Source organism: Amblyomma mixtum, chromosome 8 (genome assembly GCF_055824585.1).
Source record: "Amblyomma mixtum isolate Tamu chromosome 8, ASM5582458v1, whole genome shotgun sequence".
NCBI lineage: Eukaryota > Metazoa > Arthropoda > Arachnida > Ixodida > Ixodidae > Amblyomma > Amblyomma mixtum.
The window spans coordinates 24,286,355-24,313,451 of NC_143019.1; the positions used below are offsets into that span (position 1 = coordinate 24,286,355).

At 43.9% G+C, this 27,097-nt stretch overlaps 1 protein-coding gene across 3 annotated transcripts; it reads right to left on the reverse strand.

Moving 5' to 3' along the window:
- Nucleotides 1–369: 369 nt before the first annotated feature.
- Pgant7 (N-acetylgalactosaminyltransferase 7) lies at nucleotides 370–26,100 on the reverse strand. Of its 3 annotated transcripts, XM_089556844.1 has the most exons (11): nucleotides 25,577–26,100; nucleotides 25,230–25,474; nucleotides 22,861–23,027; nucleotides 19,638–19,851; nucleotides 16,174–16,350; nucleotides 14,330–14,447; nucleotides 12,902–13,027; nucleotides 9,700–9,918; nucleotides 8,328–8,426; nucleotides 6,416–6,565; nucleotides 370–4,879 (listed from the first exon to the last, which is right to left on the reverse strand). In XM_089556844.1, exons 1-11 carry the CDS (start codon nucleotides 25,697–25,699, stop codon nucleotides 4,739–4,741), a joined length of 1,779 nt encoding a protein of 592 aa, XP_089412970.1. In that variant the 5' UTR covers nucleotides 25,700–26,100; the 3' UTR covers nucleotides 370–4,738. The 3 variants fall into 3 exon arrangements, with proteins under 3 accessions (XP_089412970.1, XP_089412968.1, XP_089412969.1); XM_089556842.1 differs by having other exon boundaries at nucleotides 25,230–26,100; XM_089556843.1 differs by having other exon boundaries at nucleotides 6,416–6,541; nucleotides 25,230–26,099.
- Nucleotides 26,101–27,097: the final 997 nt, after the last annotated feature.

Here is a 27,097-nt window from a genome sequence, read left to right on the forward strand (position 1 = left end):
CGCGGTCCTCTAGAATTTCGCTTCCATCGAAATTCTACCGCAGTATCAACAATCTATGTGAAAAGCCTATAGCTGGTCCAACTGTTTTATGGAACAAGTTCCCAATTGATATCCAATTGCGTTGCAGTTGGAATCAACTGAGAACCATTAGAATAAACGGGGGACTTGTTCCTTATGCCAGTTTGACTAGTCAAGATTTTCAACCACAGTACTTGCATATGCTTTAGAAGCCGTCCAGCTTGTACACTCAGTGGCATGGAACTTTGTGATTGCTCACAGCAGAGAATTACTAATTGGGAATTTGTGCATTTGACGTGGAAGAGTCTGTACTCTGCAAAGGAAAACAAATAAGGCACAACAAAATACGACGACACAGTTGTCACGCATTTTATTGCCCAACGCACCATGCGAAAATTTCCGTCAAGCACTCACACTGAGAACGATGTCTCGTCATGCATTGCAAAAGGATGCTCAAGTGAATGGAATGTTCTCTCTGAAATTATCATAGTTTCGAAGTTTGGTATGGGCCAGCAAAAAAGAAATAAAGAATGCATTCGAAGTTTCTAATACCCACAAAAAAAAAACTGGAACTCGGAAAGTATTCTTCAGTTCAAATGCTTTTGCAGAATAGAACTGCAACGCGCACTGACCACGGTGCTGTTCGCAGCACCAGATAAAGAGCATGCCACATGAACACGAAAGTTTTCATTTGGTCCTTGCTAAAGTCGCAGAACAACTTTTATGCAAACTCATCTTCATGGTCACTTTAATTTTTGAAGGGGGAAGAGGGTCCCCAATGGGCACTGCAATTCCCATGGACGTCCTGTGGACGTCCTAAAGACGTCCAAGGGAGCTGCAATTCCCATTGGGGGGGGGGTCACAAGGTAAGGAAAACAAATTTCTTCGTCCAGTAAACTGAAAAACTGCGCAATAACACCAGGGGCTAACACAATTGGGTGACAGATTCCTTGTATAATAAGTTCTAAAATGTGCCAGTAACAAAGACAGTAGCCACCTCCTTTAAGAGCCGAGCTACTTGATATCGCGGGTAGACACGTTCCAAACGCTAAAAAAACACCGATGCATACAGAACAATTAATGGAGATCACAGAAGACAGCTTCATTCATTATTCAATGGACAGACTCAAGAGTGCACTACATTCAACAATGACAAGCACAGTCTAGCTACGCTATCCATATCTTGTTGATGTATTACACGATATCAGTGGGTATTTGAAATTTCTTGAAGATGTGCTAGAGTCATCACTCATAGATAACACGTGTAAAAGAACGGCAAATGCATCTACATAAAACCCACTGATAGCATGAGCAACACATTCTTTTAATGGGCCTTAAAATGCAAATTCCAGTAAGTGCCATACTACAAAAAAGCATTGTGAAGCTAAGTGTGAAAAATGAATACAAAACAGCTCAGACTTAGATACAGTCACATGACTGTGCTTTTGGTTTTTATATTCCAGTGATTTTGAAGCTAGCAAATTCATAGAGGAATTAGACTGCCTATTGATGTCTGATCGTTTTTATTCATTGTTGGTTGATTTTTGTAGTATATTTTAATGGTTTTGCATATTACTATCCACTAAGTCTCTCTGGCACTGCTCGAGATTGTGTTTTGTTGTTGCTCCTGCTTGGATCACAAAAAATGGTCAGCAGAAAATAAATAAAAATAAAAGATAAGCATAGCACTGTAAGACTAATGGCGGAATTTCTTATACTGCACACAGTGCTATGATTGGCCCCAAAAGTTCACGTTTCACTGCTAGTAACAAGTAAACTTGTGCATTTAGGCTAAGTGCACTAAAGATGCACAGCGCTGGATGCAATAATTCTGTAACAGTTAGTTTGCAAACTGCACAGCTCTGCTTCAAGGCACGAGAGAACTGTTGCAGATTGAGCAACAGCAAAATAGAAAAAAAAAGACATGCATACGGTCACATATTTCATTCTTTCACACACTGCCTTAGAGGCAAGATGGAGCACATATAACATTGCACTTCGGCATGTCATCATTTACTGAATGGAAAAAAATAAAAACATGTCTGCAACTGAGGAGACAAGAGAGATAACCACTCCCACAACTTCTCAATCATAATGTAGGCAAAAAAATAAACAGCACTCGTAATCCATTATGTATACATCACTAACATGCACAGATATGCCACACTTTACTTCTTTTTGTTCAACGAAAGTGGAAAAATAGAGAAAATATCTAGCAAAAACTTGTAGTGCACTCTATTGAGTGCAAACACAATGCGCTTGCAGAGAAACTTCATATAAAACAGCTTGGTTCAATGTAAGAAAGAAAACATTTTAGGATGCAATTATCAGCCCTACATTTCTTACACATGTGGTTCTAGTGAATTAACATTTTTGTACCACTGAAAAAGACCACCAGAGATAATTAAAAATGGGTGTCAGGTCAGTAGGAAGTTTCAGGAACTCTTTGAAACTGAAGTATCATCTTTTTTTTTTCTTCAAAAGATTAAAAAGTTCACAGACATAAAGTATTCTAGTGAAGTCGGAATGTTCTGTCAAACGAAGCCCATCCAAATTTTAAAGTGCATGGCTTCTAAGGAACTTTTATTTCCGAAACGTGCACGACGTTTCAGAGATCCTGGAGTGTTTGTTGGCAGTGTTTTCGGCAAGACTGCGAGTGATAACTGAAAAGCTCATGGCAAAAGCAATACAAAGCATTTGAAAAAAGGAAATTTGAGAGTTATAAGCATAGAAGGCAAGCAAACACGGTGGGAATCAATAGATACTGTTGTTTTTCTGCAATCCACTAGCAACAAGCATTGCTCATGACTGCAAGACTAATACAAGCAAAACATACTAAGCTGCTTGCAATAAACCAGTTCTTAATTTTTAAGCTAATTAATTACACCTATTCTCAGCTACATAGCATGAATGAACGAAGACAAGCACATTGTACTCCAGCCTATGAAAGATTACAAAAGCTTTGGCAAGAAATGTTTAAACTAAACAATATTGAGAAGGCAAAAAAAGCGCCATTACGGCAACCAAGGTTGTGTTATGGTGTACACATTTACTCTTGAGGCTTGAAGCATTAGTAATTTGAGATCAACATAGGGTTATCGCACTCTTTTTATCAGGGCAGATACGGGTTGTAATAACTTTGAAGCTTCTCCAAGTCACTGCAGTAACAGCAACAATCAGCAAGATGTTATTGCAACAAGTTTACCTCTCATGTTCACGAAAAAAATTGCAGGGTTGCTTGATTATCATCATGCGATGACAATGCATTAGCCTGCGGTCTTCTTGCTTTTACTTGCTTCTTAGTCATATTTGCTGAGTCATTCTTCATCATTACTACTCATGATTAATTTTACAAAGTCAATGGCAGCCATTCGTGGCATTGGTTTCCCGTGGTAACCATCTCCCCCATGAGTGAAAGGGGATTTCCCTCTCTCCATTCTGCCACCTACCAACTGCGGCAGGTGCAACCGTGGCAGGTACCAAGTATACACACCACTAGGCTGGGGGCCGATTTTTTTTCCACATTGAGGCTTCTAATAATAATGCAAGTTTTCGAGAGAGCTTAATAAGGAAGGAGAAAGTTTTTTTTTACCTTAACATGTGGAGAGTACAAGTGCTTGTGAACAAAGATGAAATTTCTTGTAATTCGGACGAGACGCAACACCATTTCACCACGGTTAGATCACCGTGAAGTCGTCCGTTTGATGGATCTTGCAAGAAACTCATGCAAACGAGCAAACACAGCAGCAATAACAGTTTACTGCAATAAATCTCATTGCAACTGAGGCAACAGGCTACCAGAGAAAAAGAAAACAAAATGAGAGATTATTGCCAACAATGAGTCAAACTCTGAAAGCAAACACAAACGAAAAAAAAACAGTGTAGCAATGAGTTGAGTAAAACAGAAGCATCACCCAGCGCTTCATTTCACTGGTGCCGGAATGAAAGCACTCCAACATCCAAGCCGCATGATTGATGAACCAAGGTACTTGAACAAAGTGTGAAAGGATACAAGCGAGGATCAATCGTGACTTACGAAAAGGTGGAGGGGAAATAACAATGGCTTCGACAACCAAAACAAGACAGTGGTCGCAGCCAGCGCCGAGGAAAGAAAACGGAAATGCCCTGATTGTAGAAACAGCAATTCGGACCAAAGGAACAAGGGCAGAATGAAGTCTGTGACCATCCCTCTTTCAGTCCTCATCGCGCCATCATTGACGATGGGCATGTCACGACGCTCTCGGTGAATACCACACACACGCACATTCCGAGTATGCACAGCCAAACCAAAGAGGAGAGGTCTTCACAGATCTCTGCCTTGGATAACAAAACAGAAGATTAACAGAAGGACGGGGGAATAGGAGGCAGATGAGGAAACGGAGAGGCAGTACGAAGAATACTGCAGAAGCAAGAGAACAACACGAGAGCTAGGTTCGGCCAAGTCACCAGCTCGACAATCACTGCTGTCACGACGAAGTCACCCGATCACCCCCCAAGCACAACAAGTCAGCGTCATTCGCTCACCGGAGTCGACGAGAGCGCACACACAGCACTCGTGGGGAAACTTGAATCCCCCAATGTCTAGGCACAATGAAAAACCTCTTCCGGCCGCAACAAGAAGAAGAAGAAAAAAACAACAGTACTAAGGAGTCTTGCACAGGGCGGAGGAAACGGGAAGGGCTCCTCAGGAGGCAGCAGCAGCAGCGATGGTCAGCCGATACTAGGAGGAGTCCTGAATCTCGTGGAACGTCCACTGCTGGTTCAGGTTGCTGTCGTCGCAGCTCTCGAGGTGCACCCGATAGTTGCGCTCGCTGTACGACAGGCACTCCTTGTGAGTCTTGTGGTAAAGGTGCCGGGTGTCCTGCGTGTTTGCGAGACACAAAAGCGTGTCAGTTATGCACCATTAAATAAACACTAATGAAGGTTAGTTATGTCAGAGTTATTGGTCCAACGTGCTTAGGGGAATCCCCAAAGGTTGAGTAGGTTTCAATCAAGAGAGTAATCATCCATTAGCATCCATCTGAGCACAGCCTTATGGCTACAAAGGAGAGCTATACAGCTTCCTCAGAAACTCTGCAGCTAAAATAAAAAAATTTACCCTCACAATTAAGTCACGAATGAACCACTTGAGCACTGGACAAAAATTGCACTTTTACTGAACAGAGTACTGGGGCATTTTTTCTACGCTTGCTTATACTCAATTGAAATGCAAACTGAATTGATACTTTGAGCCGAAAAGAAAATAGACAAGTGGGGATGACATCAGCGCTCTTCAAAAATAAGTTCGACAAAGTTCAGTTGAGTTAAGATAAGGGTCCTTTCACAAAACATTTCCTTTCAAGGATGAACGACCCATGGAATTTCACGACCCAAGTCCCACCTACGAACCGCTGTGACCACCAGTAATCTAGCCCACTTAACACGGAGTTTCATAGAATTACCTTAAGGGAAAAGTCACTGCAATCATTGATGCACTGCAGTAATGCCAGGATGTGCGAATTTTGTGTTTGGTGTGGCTAGTAAACGCTGTAAATGTGGAATCAGCTACAGAAACACTGCCAGGCTTTTGACTCTACGCAATACAAGCCAAGCAGAAAGTTCACACTATCACTCCTCAAGAAACTCTCACAGACAGTGGTGCCTCTTCAGTCTCCGAGGCACTTCAACATGATATACCGTATTTACCTGCCCAATGAACACATTTAATTTCTTCAATAAAATGAATTAAATAATAAATAAATTTAAATAAATTAAAACTGAATAAAATTAGTGCTAATTTGGGAGGTGCATTCTTTACATAGTGAAAAAATAGCAATGTGTTCAATTCAACTGTCTAAAACAGGGAATGCATTTATTATGCAAGTGTGTTCGTTAAGTGAGTAAATACACGCAGCTCCAACATGAAAGGGAACAAGACACTATCTACACTCAACCAACGATCACTCCACAAGGATAAGCGAAAGGTCCGCCCGCTTTCTAGAGAAACTTCCTCTTTTATTCCAAATATGGATCAATAATGCCCATGAGAAATTTTCAACTTTCAGCGTAGAAGTAATAACAGAATTTGTTCTTGTGAGAAAATCAACTGTTGTCTTTCATACCGGAATTACATGTAACCCCGTCAGCTTTCAGGGAATAGCTTTTTCTGCCCAGGTTCGACCCAATATGGAGGCAAAGGAAAGCCCATCAAAGGGGGCGTAGCTTTTGTCGCCCAGGTATGACCCAAGATGGAGGCAAAGTGAAGCCTACCAAAGGGGGGACAACTTTTCTCACTCAGGTATGACCCAAGATGGAGGAAAAGGAAAGCCCATCAAATGGACAGAGCTTTTGTCGCCCAGATACGACCCAAGATGAAGGCAATGGAAAGCCCACCAAAGGAGGCACACATGCCACTCACCACACTGTACTCCCAAGGCCCGTCAACGGTACCGAGTGAACAGTACACCACCTCCATGCTGCCTGACGTGGTGTCCATGCAGCGCTCGCCCAGCCCTAGCTGGCCCTCCGCGTTGAGCCGGAAGACCTGCGAGCGCCGGCGCAACACGCGCTGGTGTCGGGCGGAGGGGATACACACAGGCCATCTGGTCAATGTGGATAGTGGGAAACGTAAAACAAAAACGACCACCACCACCACAGAACCTGCTGAGCGGGAGACCACCAAGCGCATAGCCGGAATGCCGATGGACGGGCTGAGTGAAAAGCACGCCACCAAGTTGCAGAGGTTGGCTTCGGTGGGCTGCACGACTTCCCAGACATGAAGTTATACCGGTTTAAGATGTCTCCAGGGCCTGCTAGCATTCCTTAATAAGAGAGGTGAAGCCTGGCGTGGTGAACACTTGTTGCCATGCCAATGCTGCATTAAAGGTGCACTGAAGAGGATTCTGAACTAGTCTTTTTGCCACGGGAACTCGATCTACACGTTCCTAGCATTCTTGGAAACTGCGACTTATTGCCCTCTGTGGCCAATTTCCCTAATTAAATCGAATTAACTTCCAGCTCCCACCTTTATTTTTTTAATTCTCCCCGTACGGTGGGCGGAGTCGACCAACACGGGGAGTGCCTTTCAGCCAGCTCCGTGGAGGTTTTGCTGTCACTTTATTTTGTTTTTCAGGTTTCCATGAATAAATAGTTTCATTCGCAGATAATATAGCCGCAAAATAAGCCCGCAGAAATAAAAATATGCGCGGACTAGTTGCTACTACGGACTACTATGTATTACTCCGCCGATGGCAGAGCGGCAAGCCGCCACGGGACTGGGTGAAAGGTACTCCACGCGTTGGTCGACTTCGCCCACCGTACGGGGGAGAATTAAAAAAAAAAAGGCGGGAGCCGGACTTTAATTCGATTTAATTATGGAAATCGGCCACACAGGGCAATAAATCGAAGTTTCTAAGAAAGCTCGGAACGTGTAGATCGAGTTCCCGCGGCAAAAAGACAAGTTCAGATTCCTCTTCAGTGCACCTTTAATACCTTAGCAACACAGGCAGGGTAATACTGTGGTTAAGCGTGATCACAGTTTGCTTAATTCAGCTGTAGTCAGGCTGTCCATATGCAACGGGTTTTAGCTGAGGCCACAGAGCTAGCATAACTACATTTAGTAAGTTAACCAAAGTTCAGTCTACCATGTAGCTGCAGACAAGCAGTCAGTGTTAGCCATGGTTGCCTTAACCACAGTCCAGGATTCCCTTGCAAAAAAGGTAAGCGACGCGTTAGAGCGCTTCTGACACTATGCATAGTAAGCCTCGACAAACTTCTCTTCGTAAACCTTGTGAAGTCCAATTTTTACTTATGTGCTCATTGTAATCAGTTTTGTTTTAGAGACTACCCCCCTATGTAATGCCCGAAAGGGCCCTATTAGATTAAATAAGTATCAATTGATGCAGCCACAGACTGAAGCATAAAAAGGAGTTCTGAAAATGTGTTAGGAATCAACTTCAAAAAGAAAGAAAAAATAGAATTCTGAAGAATGTGACAAGACGGGCGACTGCCTTCCTTCATATTAGGCTTGCCAGCTTGCGTGTTCACCGCATTCAGGAGGGAGGTTAGCGTAGCCAAACTTACACTCGCTGATGAAAAATCTTTCAGTTTGCACAAAGCTGCAGGCTTCAAAAAGCACGTGCAAAGCAAGCGAGCTTGTCAGTGCAGGCAAGTTAGCGCTGGTAAGCACCTGAGTCTGCATTTCCCAACGTAAATGTAATCTTCATTTTGCATAATTTTCCGTGCACTCTCATTTTCTGTGTTTCGGGTCATTTCCTACTACAAATGACCAGAAACACAGTGGAAGAGAACAGCAAGCGGGTGAAACGCACCTGGTTTCCGCCGGTTCCGTGACAGGCCGACAAAGCTGCTGTTGACGGCGGGTGAGCACCCATGGCATCCAGACACTGGCCCGTCGAGTCGTGCCTAATCTGCAGGGAAAAAGGGCAAGGACACATAACACGTTTTCTTGCACTGCCCTCCTTTACTGCTTTCCTAAAGTGGACTGAAAGTTTTGTTGTGTTCAGAGGCATTGAGCTATATATAAGCTATATATACATAAGCCATATAGGGTGAGGACACAACATATTTTCTTGCACTGCCCTCCTTTATTGCTTTTCCTTAAGTGGACTGAAAGTTTTGTTGCGTTCAGAGGCATTAAGCTATATATAAGCTATATATACATAAGCTATAAAGGGTGATGACACAACATGTTTTCTTGCACTGCCCTCCTTTAGTGCTTTCCTAAAGTGGAATGAAAGTTTTGTTGTGCTCAGAGGCATTAAGCTATAAGCTATATATAAGCTGTATATACATAGCTATATATACATAAGCTATAAAGGGTGAGGACACATAACATGTTTTCTTGCACTGCCCTCCTTTATTGCTTTCATGCTGCTCATCATGCATGTGCTAGGTGCTGAGTACCACGTGATTGGCTAACACTGGTACTGGTACTATAAATATCGGCCTCAATGCTAGGGACCAGGTACTCGATGAAAAGCCGAATGGAGCTGTTTGCATGATTATAATGACGGTATTAACTACAGCGGCTGGCATGAAGTACTAGTAGCATTAACAACAGCATTAATAGTGACTGGTGACTGGGGCGTGGTTAGCATGAATACAACACTATGCCCGGGCATGCGGTTTTCTCACACCTGGAGAACCGCACTGCCGTTTGCAACACTAGCCATCCTGGTACGACAAAAAAACAAAAAGTGACAAACTTATTCGACATCCCGCAAAGTGTGCTCTAATGGGTCTGCACGACCAGACAAGCACTTAGCAGGTTGCCATGGCAACAGTGCTAACTGTGCCACCCTCTGCCCCATAATATGGAGCTCAAGCGAGGCTGGTGAGGTCGTATGAATACCTCTTATGAGTGCCTAGGAATGTTGCTAGGTGGCAGCACTACCACTTGAAGCCCACGTCAACTGCACAGCTAGGAAAGGGTGCTATGAGGCCTCTTTAAACGACGAGAAAGGCCCAAGGAAAAGGGGGGGGGGCATGGTACTTGCCTCGCGAGGCTGGTGAGGTCGTATGAATACCTCTTATGAGCGTCTAGGAATGTCGCTATACGGCAGTGCTACTACTTGAAGCCCACATCAACTGCATGGCTAGGAAAGGGTGCTTTTAGGCCCCTTTAAATGACGAGAAAGGACAAACGAAAAGAGGGAGGGGGGGGGGTGGCATGGTACTTGCCTCTCCCCAGAAGAGGTTTCGGGGCAGCAAGGGGAAGTTCTTGAGCACGTCGTATGCAACGTTCTTCATGAACCAGCGGAAGCTCTTGCATTGAAGCCGCTTGCGCAGCTCCAGCTGTGAGGTCAGATCGCCTGCGTCGTAGTACGTGGCCAGGGGCTCCCGGGTGTAGAAGTACTCCTTGTACTCGTCCATCCACACCTCCACCACCCGCTTGTAGTTCTGCAGATGGGGGGAGAGCAACATAATGGCATTAGTGCCATGAGCACCTGGCGAAAGCGGGTCTCTCGCCGATCAATCTTTCATCATATACCACTTGGATGCAGGGACCACATCACTGTTCTCTCCTCGACTTCATTACATCGGCCAACCTTTCTTCATTTATTTTTAACCATCCTTTTCGTTCAACCATCGTTACATACACCCTTTATGCCCTTAGGCAATAAGTATCACTTAAAAAAAGTACAGTGACAAAAAAAAAAGAACAATTCTAAGGACGATTACGGTTCTCCCATGATGCAAAATTGAGCGCAGCTCTGTCAGTGTCTCAGCCTCTGTGGGCTCATTTTGCTTTGCTAGGTCGTCGGCACGTCTGGTAACGATATTAGTTCGATACGTAGTAGCATTAGTTGAAGACGACGACGATGTGCAATGCACAGCACATGAGAATGTGTATTATAGCTCAACAGCAATATTAGTAGAAGGAGACAATGATGTGCAATGCACAGCGCGAGAGTGCGTTGCGGTTTAACACGAGGCATGATTGGCTGCAGTGTTAGCCTAGCACTCTCAGTCTCTGTAGGCTCATTGTCCTGCTTTGCTGGGTCGCAGGCACATCTGGCGACAATATTAGTTTGATAGTAGTATTATTTGATGAAGACAACAATGAGCAATGCAAAGCACGAGAGTGTGCTGCAGTTTAACATGAGGCCTGATCAGCTGCAGCTATAACTCAGTGCTCTCGAGCAGTGGCCAGCGAAGCTATCTGTTCGTGGCACTGCGGGTTCGAATCCCAGTCACAGCAATGTTTATTTTTAAGTAGTCATTTATTTATTTATGGTCTGGCTCGGTTACACCGACGGTGGTGACGCGGCTCAACCGACAACGGGCACTTAAGAGCTGCACTTTAGTAAAATATGCTTGCTTTTCAAAGCATTCAGCTTCAAAGGCTTGCCCCAACCCAGATTTCAGCAATGCTCTATTAAGCACGCTTCCATTTATGAAGTTCTCTTGACATGCTTAATGTGCAACACAGGCCTGTTACGACAGTTTCAGTTTTCCACAATGTGTATGGCGAATGAGTAATTCAATTTACAGAAATAACACACAAATTTCCAGCCTAAAGGAATGGACCTCGCTAGAGACACCAACATAAGCAGTATACTCCAATCTGTAACAGGCACCCAGTCTAGCCACAGTGTGCCATATGGTGCACTCAATTGCGTTGTGTACATTTCGTAAGGCAGCAAGTAATGAAATGTACACTACAGACCTTCAATAGAGTTCTCTTCGATGTAAGACATAAATCTCCTGGTTGAAGTTTTAAGTTTCATTAGAAATGTATGCACACTTTTCGATAAACAGACCTTGGTTTAGAAAAAGAAAACAGCAGTGCTCAACCTAAAAAGGGTAGTTGCGTACGCAACTATGCCTTTCCTGTCTTCACAAATTTCTTTGTGCAGTTGCTCGATAGAGCAGCTCTGCTAAGGACCACAACCACCACAGAAGCAATGGTGCGGCGAAATTTCAGTGAAATTGGTCTATCGGAGCATGCTTGGGGATCAGTCCTTGTGGGGTCCAAAATTGCCAGACTATGACCAACTGTACACGTTCTCATACTGGACCAGGCACTACCCATGTTCACGGTGTGTCTGCAAAATTCTCCTGTACTTTCTTGGTAGCGTTCAATAAAGCTTTCTTTCAGCTGACATGTTTTGAAGTGCTTTACTTCAGTAGCACCAAGTTACTAACCACAGCTGGTAAGCTACATTTAGCTGCGAACATGCACAAGGCATGCCCTAGAGCATTTGCCAGCCGTAATGCTTTATTATTTATTTACTTACTCCATACTGCATACTCAAAGTCAATGCAGCAAACACGAATGGCAAAGAACTCAGATGAAACTGATGTGACAACAGCTACAAGCATTTCTGACTCCCCCCCCCCCCCCCAAATTCAGTTGAACATACTAACTCTGCTTATGTGTTCCCATTATGGCTTCTAAAAATCAGGTGCAGTGCAAGGACATATGACGGCACAAGAAAGGACTACGAATGCGGGATCCGCTGAGTCGGTCATGGAGCAGTCAGTTGTGCCCTCTGCACACCGTCCATCGAAAGTACTCCGTTTCCCCAAGCAAGCGAAACAGCCCTCGAATTGCTTCACATCTAATCAATTTGCACACACAAAAAAAACAAAGAACCTTAAGAGTCTCCGAGCGTCATTTGCTGCAGCTGGCTACTGGTACTCTTTTCTCCGTGGAGATGGAGTCACCAGTCGGTGAAGAATGGCTGCGGAGGAACGTTCATCGAGCGTGCCATCCTGATTGGCTCAGGTCGCTGTACTGCATACAGTGCTGAAAGCTATTTGCTAGATAAGTATAAACTCAAATGCATCACTTGTCCACAAATGGTATTCTCGACAGCCTGCGATCGTCACCATCACTATCACTACACAGCGCACCATGTCTCCCCTTTGCATCAGGCCTACGTGGGCAACATTCTGTTTGTGAAGTATGCAAACAGTGGAGTTCTGAATCATGACATACTACAACTGTCTACAGAAACTCCCATAAACACCGCTATCACTGCAAAAAAAAAAGTAAAAAAAGAGGGGGGAAATCATTTTTTCCATTGCGAAGATTCTGCAAGGAACATTGTACGTGAAGTCTGCCCGCTTACTGTCAAGATGTACAGGTGCCGTCAAAAGTAAATGGAAGACAATATTAGCGAAAAAATTTAATCATTGCCCGCTCAATTCATGCATCCTTGAATACATATATGCAGACTAATTGTGATTGTGCGACTTGCACTGTGCACCAACAAACATGGACCATTACGCTTTAGATTTAAAGAAATTAAATTGTTTTGACAAAGTCGCCTTCCATTCACTTTTGACGGCGACTGTACCTGATGCATGCGTTACACAGCCAGCAGTCCCTTTCATGCCAGTGAGTTCGCACATGCTGCTATAAATACATACGCACCACAGTGATGAGCGGTCCCTTGCGCTTCTGGGCCAGCTTGCCAAAGCTGTAGGGCATGAAGCCGCGATAGACGTGGCCAACCCGCGAGCACGGCACCCAGTAGATCTGGCCACCACACTGCCAGATCTGCATGATGAAAGGCAACGACTCGTTCATTATTTATTTTCACCTTCAAGCCTTATAAAGAGCCTAAGAGAGCAGATAAGCTAAAGAACAGGTCAACACAACACACAAACTGAAAGCAAAAAAATATGGAGTGAAAATGCAATGCAAACAAATGAGTGCACAAGCAGCAAAAATTTCAAAAGAGAGTAAAATGGCAACTAAAGAAATGGCAAGTGCAAGCAGGAAATGCATCCAAGTGCACATATGGGGCTGGCACTTTATAATACATTAGCGAGTGGTTAGCAAAAATTGTGCGAGCTGAGTAAGGGGCACATCATAATGAAGGGTTTGGACTAAGCTTTGACTACCGCCTGTAGTTCTTTATTGGGTGCCAAAACCTCGGTATACAGCCATCTTCTCATTTTCAACCTAAATCAAAATGTGGCTGCTATGGTCAGGATTAAACCCACGAACTTGCTGTGAAAACGATGTGGTCAAAAGTGGCTCGATATGCAAAAAACCCAACCTCTTGTGTGAGACCACATCACAGTTTCCGAGCTCACTGAAGCCTTTCACACAAGGTGATTCGTGCAACTTATGAGAAAAAGTCTCCATGCCAGGGATGCTGGCTTTCACTATGCTGCTACATAACCCACTGCAATACAGCCACAACCTCGAATGGGACAGCAGAATGCAATCACAGATTCCCCTCAACTAACAAGATGAATGAATGAATGTTTATTTTGGACAGAAATACAAAAAAGTCTGTCGAGGAGGCTGACAAAAAGGCAACGAATGCCTGACTAAGTGTCAGCCCCCTTTCTAAAAACACAAAACACTCGAGCAACACGGGGTAAGAAAACTACATAAAGTATATACATACACTTAAAATGGAAGGTAAGCAACACGCAATAAATAACAGAAACAGTGAAAGCATGTTACACTTTCAAGGAAAAAAAATCATATCTGAATAGATAACAGGTACAAGTTCACTTTTTTTTTGAAGTTTCCTAGAGAAGATCATAGGAAATCAACCTTGTAAGCAGGCAACAAACGAATAAAAGCTGCAACTCAAGGTAGTTCACTTGAACCTAAGACTCTTAAGTTGTTTCTTTTTTTCTTAGTTTTGATTTGAAAGGAATAAACAATGCTATAAAACATTATTGTGCAGTTCTGATTCAAGTAAAGGCAGCAGTTTACTTTCGACGTTGATCTTCAGTTGCAGTTCGACACGCTGCATGCACGTATCCCAGGTTTGGACAGTGAGGGCAAGAGGCCAGCAAATATTCGCTAAAATGACAACAAAACCCCCAAGCGTTTTACCTTGAAAGACAGCTCGAAGTTCTCACCACCCCAGACGAGCAGGCCAGGGTCGTAGCCGCCCAGCTCCAGAAAGTACTTGCGGTCGATGGCAAAGAGGCCGCCAGCGTGTGTGGGCGACCTGTGAACATCAGAACGCGTGCTCTAATCTTCAGGACTCATCGGTAGCTGCATCTGGAATGCAAGTAACCTTTCTTCTTTCCTTATACAATCTTTTTTTAGATTTTCATGATTTGTAATCCCCACTCCCTAAACTGCATTTCAGATGTACACTTTATAGTCAACTTCAATTACTGTTCAGTGCAGAACATAGCTAAAGAGTGAAGAAATCCTTCAATAAGTACACAAGGACAAACTTCTAAAGCAACAAACTTCCCAGCATTCCTGCAAGAGCACAGGATTAGCACTATGACGGAGTCCCAAAGCATGCTTCATCCGTTGGTGTCGCCAACTAATTCCGAACACGAGGCACCATGTCTAGGAACTAAGTATCTGAGCACCTCACCTGTTCCCAGAACTGTTTCCAACACATGAAGTGATTAAGCATACAAATGCTTTCCTCTCTAAAAGTAAGGAGAGTTCCTAACAGGGAATAATTCAACTTGTATATACACAGCAAACAGATTTTCTTCCTAAGTCCTTTCCCTAAATGTAAGCAAAGTTCCTACAGGGAATAATTAAATTTGGATACAGCAAACGGATACTTTCCTAAGCCATTTCCCTAAAAATAAGGAAAGCTCCTGAAAGGGAATAATTTAATTTGGGTAAAAGCAAACTGATGCTTCAGATGGAGGAAAGAAAATCAGCGTTCTCAAAAAATCGGTCAGTGTAGCAACCTGCTCTGGCTTGCACAGTAAAGACGGCACAAACTGCAAAACTATCAACACCTAAAAAAAACCGAAGAGGACCCTTTAAGCTCCACCTTAAGGGTACGACGGGATAGCGTAATGGTTATTGATTCCTATATATGCACAAGGTCATTCTCTGTATTCATAGGTCCCTTGGAGTCCTCATACCACTCCTGGTGCAGTGGTGCAGTGGTTAAGCGATGCGCCACTGCCCTGCAATGGCAGGTGCTCCTAGCGGTGGGCCTTGTGTGACTCAGGTTGCTCTTCCTGAGCGACCAATCATTAATTTAACAGCCTCCTGCAATAGTGGGCAGTTTCTTCATAATCTGGTGGGCAGGTTGTGATGACGCTGCAAGGTCACGTGACCCAGACGGCCCACCTGCCTCCCAGGTTGCTCTCTGGGGACCACTTGCTGAGTCAGGCTCATGATTTTCCGCTCACAACGCCAATGCCGACAATAGATTTTCTGGACAACACGCCGTTAATGATACTGCGTTAATAATCCTCTCCAAACAACCACCAAAATCACAGCAGCGCCCCTCAAGACCAACCACATGAAAAACGTGGTAGGGAAAGGAAGACCTATAGTCCTGTAGGGTAGTCGCTGCCTTATAGTTTTGTGCTCAGCCGAGAGATGGTACTAGGTCAAAAGAAGTGACACCACACACATACAGTTGAACCTCGTTATAACAAACTTCAATGGGCTCAGCGATTACTTTGTTATGCCGCAGCATCGTTATAGCCCATGATGACCGGGCCTCTAAAGGGAATAGTCACTCCTTCGTTATGTCCATTACTTCGTTATAAACCGTTCTGTTATAACGAGGCTCTACCGTATATTCCTGCATCCTCCAGACAAGGTGAAAATAAAAATCTTCCTCCTGTTTTTCTTTGCTTTGTGGCTTTCTTGGCAAGCTACTCAGCTAAATGGAATGATCAAAATGCGAAACCTACATTGTTTTGTTTTGTTTTCGTTTCTAGCTCGTGACGATGACTCACTTGTATGGCTCGCTGTGGTACTTGCGGCGCTTGATCTCCTCCTCCGGGATCTCGATCTCCTTGTACAGCATGCCCCACTCGAAGATGCCCCGGAAGTGCTGCCGACCATGGTACACAGGCCGGTACTCAAACGTGTCCTTGTCGATGCCGTCAATCACGGGCACTGTCATGGCACGCCTGCAGTGGCATTGCAAAGAAGTCTCCACTGAAATTACCCACACAGGTTTTTCCATACAACAGTTATACCATGAGAGGGCCAGGCCAGTTAGCAACAGTGCTTCTACAGACCAGAACCAATAGGGGATATTCAAAATTCCGCAAGTGCGCTTTCCCGCATAACAATGTTGCCCCTAACAAGATGGCCGACTTCGCTATAAAGGAACTACGTGGGCTTCAGGACAGGCGCTAAAGGTGTGGATAGAATGTAAGAAACGTATTTTGGAAGAATCAAACAAAAAAACAGTCTTTCTTGCTTTGTTTCAGCTGGAAACGCATGGTCCGCCATTTTGTTGGGGGCAACATTGTTATGCGGGAAAGCGCACTTGCGGAATTTTGAATATCCCCTATTGTCATTGCTTCCAGAGGGGCCTCAAACCCATCAAACTGAAATGCCCATTAACTTTTATAAGAACTGCAGGGACAGCCCATGTCAAGTTTTTGACTGCTTTCTAGATGCAATGCTAATCGCCTTCCCTGTTGCTTAAGCGGGGAGCCTGGTCTTGAAAAGAAAATTTTATTAATCTAGTCATAGTTATAAAATTTTCAGGGCACATGTATTTTTGTGCGCTGATTGTAGATATGTCATTTAATTTCATGTAAAACAATTCCTTGAGCACTAATTCAATTTTTATGCAAGTATTTTGCGGAGAGTTTTGAAGAAAATTTGCTGCAGGAAAGTCACTGAAATGTATGCCAATAGATTCTCTTGATACCAAGGAATGCAATAAGGGTCCAATTATCATCTTGGCTATCATAGAACTCGATAATAGCTTACTGAAGCCACCACTTAAGAAACAGGAATATACACCCTTTTCTTCTCATTTCTGAAGAGACAACTTAAAAACTTTATAAATTAAGTTGTGGGATAGGCAGGAAGACAATTTTACCCTTACTGCGTTCCTTGGTGTCAAGAGAACACAATGGCATACATTTCAGCAAGTTTCCTGCAAGAAATTTTTTTCAAAGCTCTTCACAAAATACATACATAAAAATTGTATAAGTGCTCAAGGAATTGTCTTAGGTGAAATTAAATGACATATTTAGAATCGGCACACAGAAATACATATTCCTTGAAGATTTCTCAACTGTGACTTCATTAATAAATTTTTTTTTTTAAGACCAGGCTCCCCCCTTAAACACTCAAGAGAAACTCAAAACACTTCAAATGAGAGAAGGCAGAAAGCAAATTGAAGCAGGGAAACTAGGAAGGCAAAAAATCCATCCAGGTGGCTACCAACGTATGACAAAGGAAAAAAGGAGGTCAGAAGAGGAAATAATAAGGGCTCGAACCTAAATAATTATATTTCCGTGATGACAAAGCTAGCTTTATATCACTTCTTGGCATGAAGTTTCTACTCAAAAGTCCAGACATTGTTTGTGGCAGCTTCGCTAAAGCTTCAGTGGCTCAACAAGCAGCTTCGCTAAAGCTTCAGTGGCTCAACAAAAGTTTTTGCCAGCCACGTCTGCAGCCACATCATAAAATTATCCCCCAACTGCAAACACTGCTTTTCCATTTAATTCGTCTTACTCGGATAAAATCAGGCTACCCCAGATAGCAGGAGCTTTGGAAACAGCTTACAGTGTTTGTGTCTGGTAATGCAACGGCAGTTGGCTGGAAATATTTCCACATGCCCCAAATCTGCTTAGTTTTCCTCGACTAAAAGCATGATAGAAATGCACGTTCATTGTCACGTCTTTATTTCAACGTGGGATACACTTGCAACAACAGATCTCAACCTCAATGCTTGAAACCTACTTTTTTTTTAACTCTGTTTTTTTTGGTTGGTGCCTTTGGACTGCTGTCATGATGGAATGCACAGTAATGCATTCGAATGGGGGCCTGCCTTTTGTAGCTCGACAAAGCGACCACCATCACTAAGTTAGCTTCTTTTTTCCAAAGTGGCCTAAGTTTCCCCAATAAACCCCAATAAATGGTTTGCCATTTGACAGCGTTCTTTACCGACAGTTTCATCACCACCATGGAACGACATCTTCCATGAAGAGATGTATCCAGTTCAGACACTACGCATCTACTATGGTAAGATAGAAAAACTACAGCAATGCAAATGCGCGTATATTACTGTACAAACAGCAACAAAGGAGAGGCCATACCCCTTCCTACCTCCTTGCCCAGGTGATGTTTCCTACATCTCTCTTCCAAACATTCCTTCGAACTGTGGTGTACCCAGTACACCACAGTGATCACAAAGACCAGACAAACTATACTCCGTTTCATACATAGCAGTCAACGCAGCGAAGGCTGCGGTGCCTGTTCGCGCTCCTCGTCCGCATCGTAATGTAGTGCTTCGAAAGTGAAAAGAGTAATGAACTTAAAATAAAAGTAAATGTTGGTCGATATTGTAGTATAATAATAAAAGAGTTTTATTTTGCAAAAAGATTGCTTTTTCTTTTATGTTCTTCAAAACAGAGTACCTTAGTTTTGTAGTCTTTTTCCGGCTCCTCCTGTATCAGGTTTTCGCAGCTAGGCCGGCCAGGGATGTCGTCTGCTTTCGTTTTTCAGTTTCTGAGTCTGCGAAAATGGCACCGCTACCTCCTACTCGCTTGTTTTCTTCACCCAATGTGGCTTCAAAAACATCTCCTGCTCGCCTATTCTCCAAGCTAAAGTCTCCGAAAATTTTGAAAGACTGCAAGCAGGTGATTGTCAACGTTTACTCTAGCGTAAGGAAGCGCTTCCCGGAGAAGACTGTGCGTGAAGTCCTCGAAACTGTGGGCGAGATGACCGGGGTGAGCCCTCGGACAGTTGCGAGGTTCAAGAAAGAAGGTCTCTCTACTGGAATAAGATCACCGCAAAAACGGCCTAGCAAGGTGACAATATCTAGCTCTGGCAGTGTTAAATATGACAGCTTTGCACTCAACGCCATCCGACTCAAGTTACATCATATGTATGCCTGCCTTTTCCCCACGAAACAAGTAAACAGCGCTGTGTTTTTCAAAGTAGGTATTAGTTTGACAGTTTCGAGTCTCTACCTTATGAATCTTTAAAAAAAATAAAAAATAAATAAAAAAACCAGCCAAGCCGGGAGTCGAACCTTGGCCCCTTATAAAATGAACAGACAGGCGCGCGCTTCGTACCACTCAGCCACGACGCCAGGCTGACGGGTACATTTCGCTTGTTTTTTGCAGCGGACTACTTTCGTACCTTTGGCAGCGTTGACTGCTATGTATGAAACGGAGTATAGAAAGCACCGTGTGCAGTTCCCGCCACTACATGCGTTCTCACTTACCTGTTCGCTCGGATCGGTGCCAGCAGCGGAGGAAGCCAGTTGATGCCCACTTCGCAATGGGCGTCCAGGAAGAGGACAACATCACCGTGCGACTGCTCCGCGCCATAGCTCCGCGAGCGGATCAGGCCCTCCCGCTCCTTGTTGCGCAGCAGACGCACTAGGCCTCGGGGGAAGTTGCGCGCTATGTACGTCTCCAACTCACCCTTCAGGTTCTCTGCACGCAGTGAACACAGAACAAGCTCAGAACAAGTTACATCAGTTGCTGCGCTTCATGGGTTCAACTACGAAACAATGAACCACATCCCAATACGCCACACTAACATCTACCTTTCCCAGTCATGTTAGGCACATCACCCTGCAAGCTCACGCCTCAGCTCTATCAGTGACTTACATAATGTTATATTACGTCAGTAATGAATCATTGGAATGCACTGCAACTAGGACATTGATGTGGTTCTTGCTAATTCACTACTGCACTCAGACATAATAGTAAGGATAGAAAAGTGGATTTATTACTCACTGACATCATTATTAGCTAGTAGTCACATGTGCATTATTCTCGCCGCACCGATATCTATCAAAAGTGAACTATCAAAAGTTTTTCACCGTTTATATTTTTAATGCTTGTGTTGTACCCTTGTATGTGTGGAATTGCTCCACATTTTATGTACCCACTCCTGCTATAACCCCTAGAATGGGGCTGCAGTATTTTCAAATAAAATAAAAATAAACAAAAGTAAAACTATGCTCCTGCTCTGTTTGTGCTACTTCTATCTGATTTACAGCCAGCGAGCGAAAAACAATGGAAAAAGAAAAATTCGGCATTGATTCACGCCCGTGAGAATTAAGTTTGCAAACATGCATTTGATCTCTTGTCATTTTTCACATTGGCAGGGATTATTTGAATCAATTAAAAGAAATATGCCTGCATAGCACCTTCTTACAAGGTTAATGAGAGTACTGTCTGCTTTATTTGATGACAGTACTGAAAAATAAACCAGCATAAATCGTTTGAAAATGTCACTATATATTACATTACATATTTCCATAAGTTTTCATAAGTCAGGCAAAGAGAAGTAGATGCCATACATAAAAATACAACTGTTCAGATGTTATTCCTGAAACTTGATCTACAATACAGGCCACAACACTTAAATCCCCAGAAAAGCATAGGCAATGCCTTAGTTTCATAACAAAAAAAAAGAGAAAAAAAAATAAACTTTCAGCTGTTTAGGTTACAGCAAGCTGAAAACCACATATCGCTTTAGGTGAGCAAGCAATACAAAAAAAAAAAATTAACAATTTTTACTGCGAGAAATACTTAGGTTAGTTTCAGAACTATACAACTTGAAGCTGTCTTACTGGAACAAGTTTGAGGGCCTCCCCAAGACGTGTTAAACGTGATAAAACTTGAGCTTTAAGCAAACGAACCAAAAAGAAAAAGAGAAGCTGAAAACCTCTTTCACTCTCAGGCAACACTTTTTCACATGCACAAAGAATTGCTGCAGCAATATGCAAGCAAATAATAATAAAAAAAAAGACACCAATGAGATGGAGCAGCAAAATGCAGCGAAGCCAGAAAAAAATACAAGCGACGTGTAACGGCAGACTGGCAGCTACGGGAATCCCGCAAGCAAGACACGATCCCCCAACAGCTGCTGCTCTTAGAGACGGATTAACGTGCCAGCTGCTCTTCTCGCTCAATCCACCATTCACTCCTCGTTCGCTTCTGACTTCACCGCACGCCACGGGGGGAATGAGAAAAAGTTGACAACTACGGACAGAAAGCATGTCACGCTCCGTTTTTTTGTTGCTCTGACTTTACCCGAGAACCAGGGACAACCTCGGATGGCTAAAAAAACAGCAAAAGAAGCTTTAGAACTCAAGCCTCTAGCAAAAAATAACGCATTTAATTTTCCATAGTTTCATGCCAAAAAGGTGAAATTCCCGCTATCGAGCTTCTGAATTTTAGCTTCGCAGTTTATGTGGTGATTGCAGCAAGACTTCTTATTTTTGGTGAGAAGGCAGAATAGTAATGAAAAAAATGGGCCAGTATTCCCCAAGCCAAAGGAGTGAATAACTGGGTTCCTTAATGTAACCACTGAAAACTATTAAGAAGCTCTGCTAGGCCATTTCAAGCTTCATGAATAGTGTATTTTGGCAACAAAAGCAGAAGTTCTAATTACAAAGCACTAGGTTACTTGTAATGGAAACTTACATTACTGATAAAGAAGTTGCAGGAAGAGTAATCACCAAATAAATTACCTAGGTGAGTACACAGTATTCTTGATGTACAAGTTTTTTGAAAAATTTTATGACATTATAAAACTATATATATAATGCTAAACTATATTCTACTCTACTTTCTTATTAATTTTACAAGCTTAACTTTTTTTTATGCTATACCCCCACTTGTTCTGGCGAAATTTCCAGGACTAATTGGTAGCATGCCAAAGTAATTACACATAACTGTCTGAGTGTTGAAACATTTTTTCCTTTCTAAGAGCTGGTCTATAATTTAATGCTAAGATAATGACATGAGGTACGTTGGAATTACGTAATCAGCATAGAGGAACTAGCATGAAGTCATGTGCCTTAGGAGTGCAAGCAACGCACTTATCCCTTCACAGTGATTTGTTTCAGTCACCTGATGCCAGCTTTCCACGTCGTGATCATTCTTTTAAAGTTAAACGCATAAACTGTCATTCATCGTCTCATGCCAATTCATTCATTCCCCGTACTATCACTGAATGGAATAGTTTGCCATCAGTCATCGCCACAGAAACTGACAATAAAGAATTCCAAGAGCTTCTTCGCTGTGACGGAAATGTGTAAAAGTTTGCTGTTTTTTATTGCGTTCATTTTTCCTTTGTGTGATGCCTTATGTTTTAATTAACATTTTTTGCTACACTCATTTGTTAAAATGTATCGCGATTACTTATATGATTGTAACCCCCCCCCCTATGTAATACCCTCTTCTGGAGGGCCTTTAGGGGTAACTTGAATAAATAAATAAATAAACGGGATGAAGTCTACCTAAACTCTACATTTCCAACACTGGTCCCTCTTTTTTGCCACTTAGTCATCGCATCCTCTATTCCTTTTGTTAACACCACTGTTCTCTTTGTACATTTCAAAAAACGCAGTTTTGCGAGTTGCAAAACAAAACCAGCACAACACAAAGCGGGAGGGAGAAGGTAAGGTATAACGAGTCCTATCTCACCTTTGTCAGAGTAGTCGTCGACCAGCACCACTTCCTTGAGGAACTGCGGAGGAGAGCGGTTGATGACACTGTGCACAGTCCTCATGAGCACCGACAGACCCTCGTTGTGGAACACCACCACCACGCTTGTCGTCGGCAAGTCTTCCGGATAGTCCCAGTACTTGCACCTGCATCCAACGTGCAGGTTTTTTTTAGAGCTCCTCACTAATTAGATACAAGGAAGACACAAGAGTTAGAGCAGCTATTGGGGATGTTAAAAGAATGCTGCATGCTACAAGAAATGTGCCATGGGCAGATTTAACTGGTGTTGCAAGAATGGAGACAAAGCTGATGTTTGAGAGTCGAAATCACCAATATTCTGGTATGCATGTCACTACTCCCGCAAGTTTGAGCTAGTAGGAGATCAGTGTGCAGAACCAACCATTGCTCATAATGTACAAAATGCACAAAGATTTGTCACAGGATTTCCAAATTCTGCAATGGTCAGCACAATTTTGGCACATTGATTTAGACGTATCAATGCTTATAGTATAAAGTTTCAACATTTCGTACTGAAGGTGAGCTTCGGCAGAACAATGGCACACGGCAAAAGCATCGGTAAGCAGGTTGTTAAAACACTTTAGAAGTTGACTTTAAAAAAATCTAAGCAATAAATTTGCTACCGCCACATACAAGCTTCTTGTAGCATCCACCAGATGGCAGCACTTACAGCATTTAATGAGAAAACTGCTTTAGCTCTTCTTCCTGAACATTCCTTCTGTTAATAGAAACTTAAATGCTGTCAACACTGCTTTCCACAACAACACTACTGCTAACAAGCTGTCTCTGTATTTACGTTGCGTCCTAAATATCTGAAATAGTACCACTGGCTGGTACCGGATCAATATAAATGTACAACATTACATAAGCTTCTAAAAATGAATTCAAGAATGCTTATGAGGTTTCAATCTAGCAGTAATGTGTGTTAACAAATGATAAAGCGCAGCTGAGTATTTCTGATGTAATATGACACTGTCTAAGTAGACACCAGCAGTGTACCAGCAGAGGTGCTCCTTTATGCTTTCTTTTTAGGGGGTGGGGGGGGGGGGGGGATGACCAATACAGTAATCCAAGCAACGAATGATAAATCGTTTAATAAGATTACACACAAGACCAACAAAGCTTTCGGCTGACGTTTAGAGGAACTACAAGCTGCCGGATTATAGCTCGTGCACCTGCACATAAAAGTTGGTTCTACTGAACTAATGGCACCGTCTGCACCTATATGCTTTCAGACATATGCTTTAGCAACTGTTCTGCAGTGGTCACTTCAACCTTTTTAGCGCTACACATCCGACGGCTTTATGGCGTGTTTCTCCAAACAGCAGTGCTTCGATGACATTTACAGTTTGACGTGAGGTCTCGACATTTCCCTTCTGCAACGCTGGCCCTCAGTGGCACAGAACGATTTATGAGCAAACTCCTGAGGCGGGCCTGTCATCGTGGCACACAGATGTGCGTTTAATAGCCCGAGTTGACACGTGCGACAATTCTTTCATGCGTCCTCACAGCATCTGAATTCCAGCTTGCGCGACAGGTGGGTTTGCCAGCTTTTGTACAGCAGGTAGCGAAGAGAGTGTAGTGAAAAGAAGACTGGCTATAAATATTACAAGCGGATGTGGACTGTCCAAGTAGCACACTGGCAGAATGTGCGCACATGACCGAAAACTAAGCGGAGCTAGTGAAAGTAACACAAGAGCGAAGAACATTACACTGCACACATTTAGCTTAAAGATTGAAGAAAGAACTGACAAACCTCTCCTGCACTACAAAGCTACACAAAGGCTGCAAAGTGTTCGTTCGAGACTTAACCAAGCTATTCTGTCGGCAGATTCAGATCTTGTCACTGGCTGTAAAACAAGTTGGCTGTCAGTGAACGCAACGACAGATAACCGATCGGAAGTTAACGTCAGGCCGAACCGGATCGCTAAAGAGCGTTTGGCAAACGACCATATCGCTGCAACAAGGTTACCGGATACGAACTACACCACCGAGCCAAACTAGGTGCGACCAGTATCGTTATAGTGAAGCTAGAACATCGAGCAGTGCTCAACCGAATACCACGACCGAAAGCATAGTGTCGGCAAAGCGGGATCTAATCTGACGGAAACTGAATATTAGCGCAAGTGATTTACCCATCGAACGCGCGATGATCCGCTCTCTGAAAATGTTAATGAGCCCTTCCTGTACTACTAAACTACCAGCTAAAATTCTTCCGTTTTTATATTCGAGTTGCAGTGGTTCCGTTCGCGTTTCATACCACGCTGACAGTACACGTCTCACTAAACGGACAGCGTCATATAACTGACGTACGGAGCGGCTGTACTCACTCGTCCAGTCGCATGTCAGGCACGCTTCGGTTGGGCGAAATATGGTCGCTGGCCACGACATTCATGCCGTACTGCATGTTGGAGTCGGCCGCGCTGTTCTTGTCCCTGGGTGGTACGTGGTAGGCGACTCCGCCTTCGCCAGGTCCCTTCACCTTTCTCAGCTCGTGGTCGCGGGGCTCAAAGTTGCCGAGGGTCCGATCCTCCCTGAACACGGGCATCGGCGGCGGCAGCTCCTGTTCTCGGTCCTTGGGGGCACCGCGTTGTTTCGGATGCACAATTTTACGATACGCCCCGTCAACGCCGCTAACGTTACCGCGCCGCGCACCGATGGGCCAAAAACGACTTACTCGATCCCTATAAAACTCGTCACCCGTCGGCTTGGGCAGGAAGAAAGTGACCACGAATATGAGCAGAACGATGGCGCAGACGAGTTTGATGATGCGACTGCGCCTGAAGTTCACCAGCTTCATGGCGATCACGTCGACGAGGTTGCCTGCGACACACGAGGGAGGCTTATGAGAGACGCGTAAACGGTATATTTACAGGTTAGTAGGTGTCAGCAACGCGGGGATGTCGAGGGCAACATAGCGCCACACACAAACGCACACACAACTGCACAAGCGCGCACACGAAGTGACCACGGCCGGTCAGCGTTCCTCCGTCCCTCTCGCAGAGCCACGCATACGACGAGCAGACGACAAGCAGTCGGGCGGCGTTTGAACCGAACGCCCTTCGAGCATCAAAAGCGAGATGTGTTAGAACGGCAGTTCACGAGGCGCGAATTCCAAAGCTGGCCCCTACGTCACCTAATTAATTTAGCGCGAACCGCACAGCGCTCACACGCTCACACGACATACAACTCACGACTCCACGACAGCAGTTTTGTCAGAAAAACCGGCAGCACAGCAGCGCCTGCCGATGGAAGCATGATGTCGCTGACGACGGAGCGGCGTTACCTACGGCTACGCCGGCTTCGCTTTCGTTTCCAGACGCATTGCTTGCGTGTTTATAATCGCGATGCGTTGGAAATGAACCCAGTAATTACAGATTATTTATGCGTAACGCTACTGATCACCTTTAGGTCCAGGCTTGGGCTTCCGTTTAGACATCTTCGTTTTCTTCTAGAATGCCAGCGTTGTCGGGGCGATATATTTGTGATGAGGTACGGCCGCTAGGAAACACCCGGGTGTTTCCATTCAGCAACCATCGCCGACACGATTCTGCGTGATGTTAGAGGTGATAAGTTAACACAAAAAATCAGCCTCTTAGTCACAAAGGCGTACGGTACAACTGGCAGAATCTCAAGCGAACAAACACTCCAGAAAACTAACTCGAAGACGAAGTTGTTGAGCCTAAGCGGTCTTGCACACAGTAATGGCCGCAAAATAAAACCATGCAAAAATTTAATTTCTGCACGGATAGCAGTCACTCTCTGAAGTAAGCTTAAATCGATAAAAACGTTTTTAATTAGTGAAAACGAAACTAATAGCACGTCCAATCGATGAGAACCACACAGCCCGGTTCCATTGCACTGCCCTCGGTTTTTCCTTTGTGATTAAACTTTATCGATAGGGCTGTTCTATGTGACAACCGATAGACCAGTTATCCGCCAACTGTTCAAAAAATTTGCTTTCTGCGCATTCGAAACCTACTCGTAAATGTTGACGCTTGGGTGACATGTCTGACAATGCAACGCCATTACAGCTCGGCATCCGCTATAACTACCGCAACAATTTTTATAGCCGTAGCTGTTAGTATTGCCCTCGAAGCTTCGTCGTGGTGTGCTGTCACACATGATGGCGCTCTCAACCGGATCGGATGCAGGTGCGCTGAGCTTCGCTCTGCCGACGCCACGGGCGCGCTAGTGT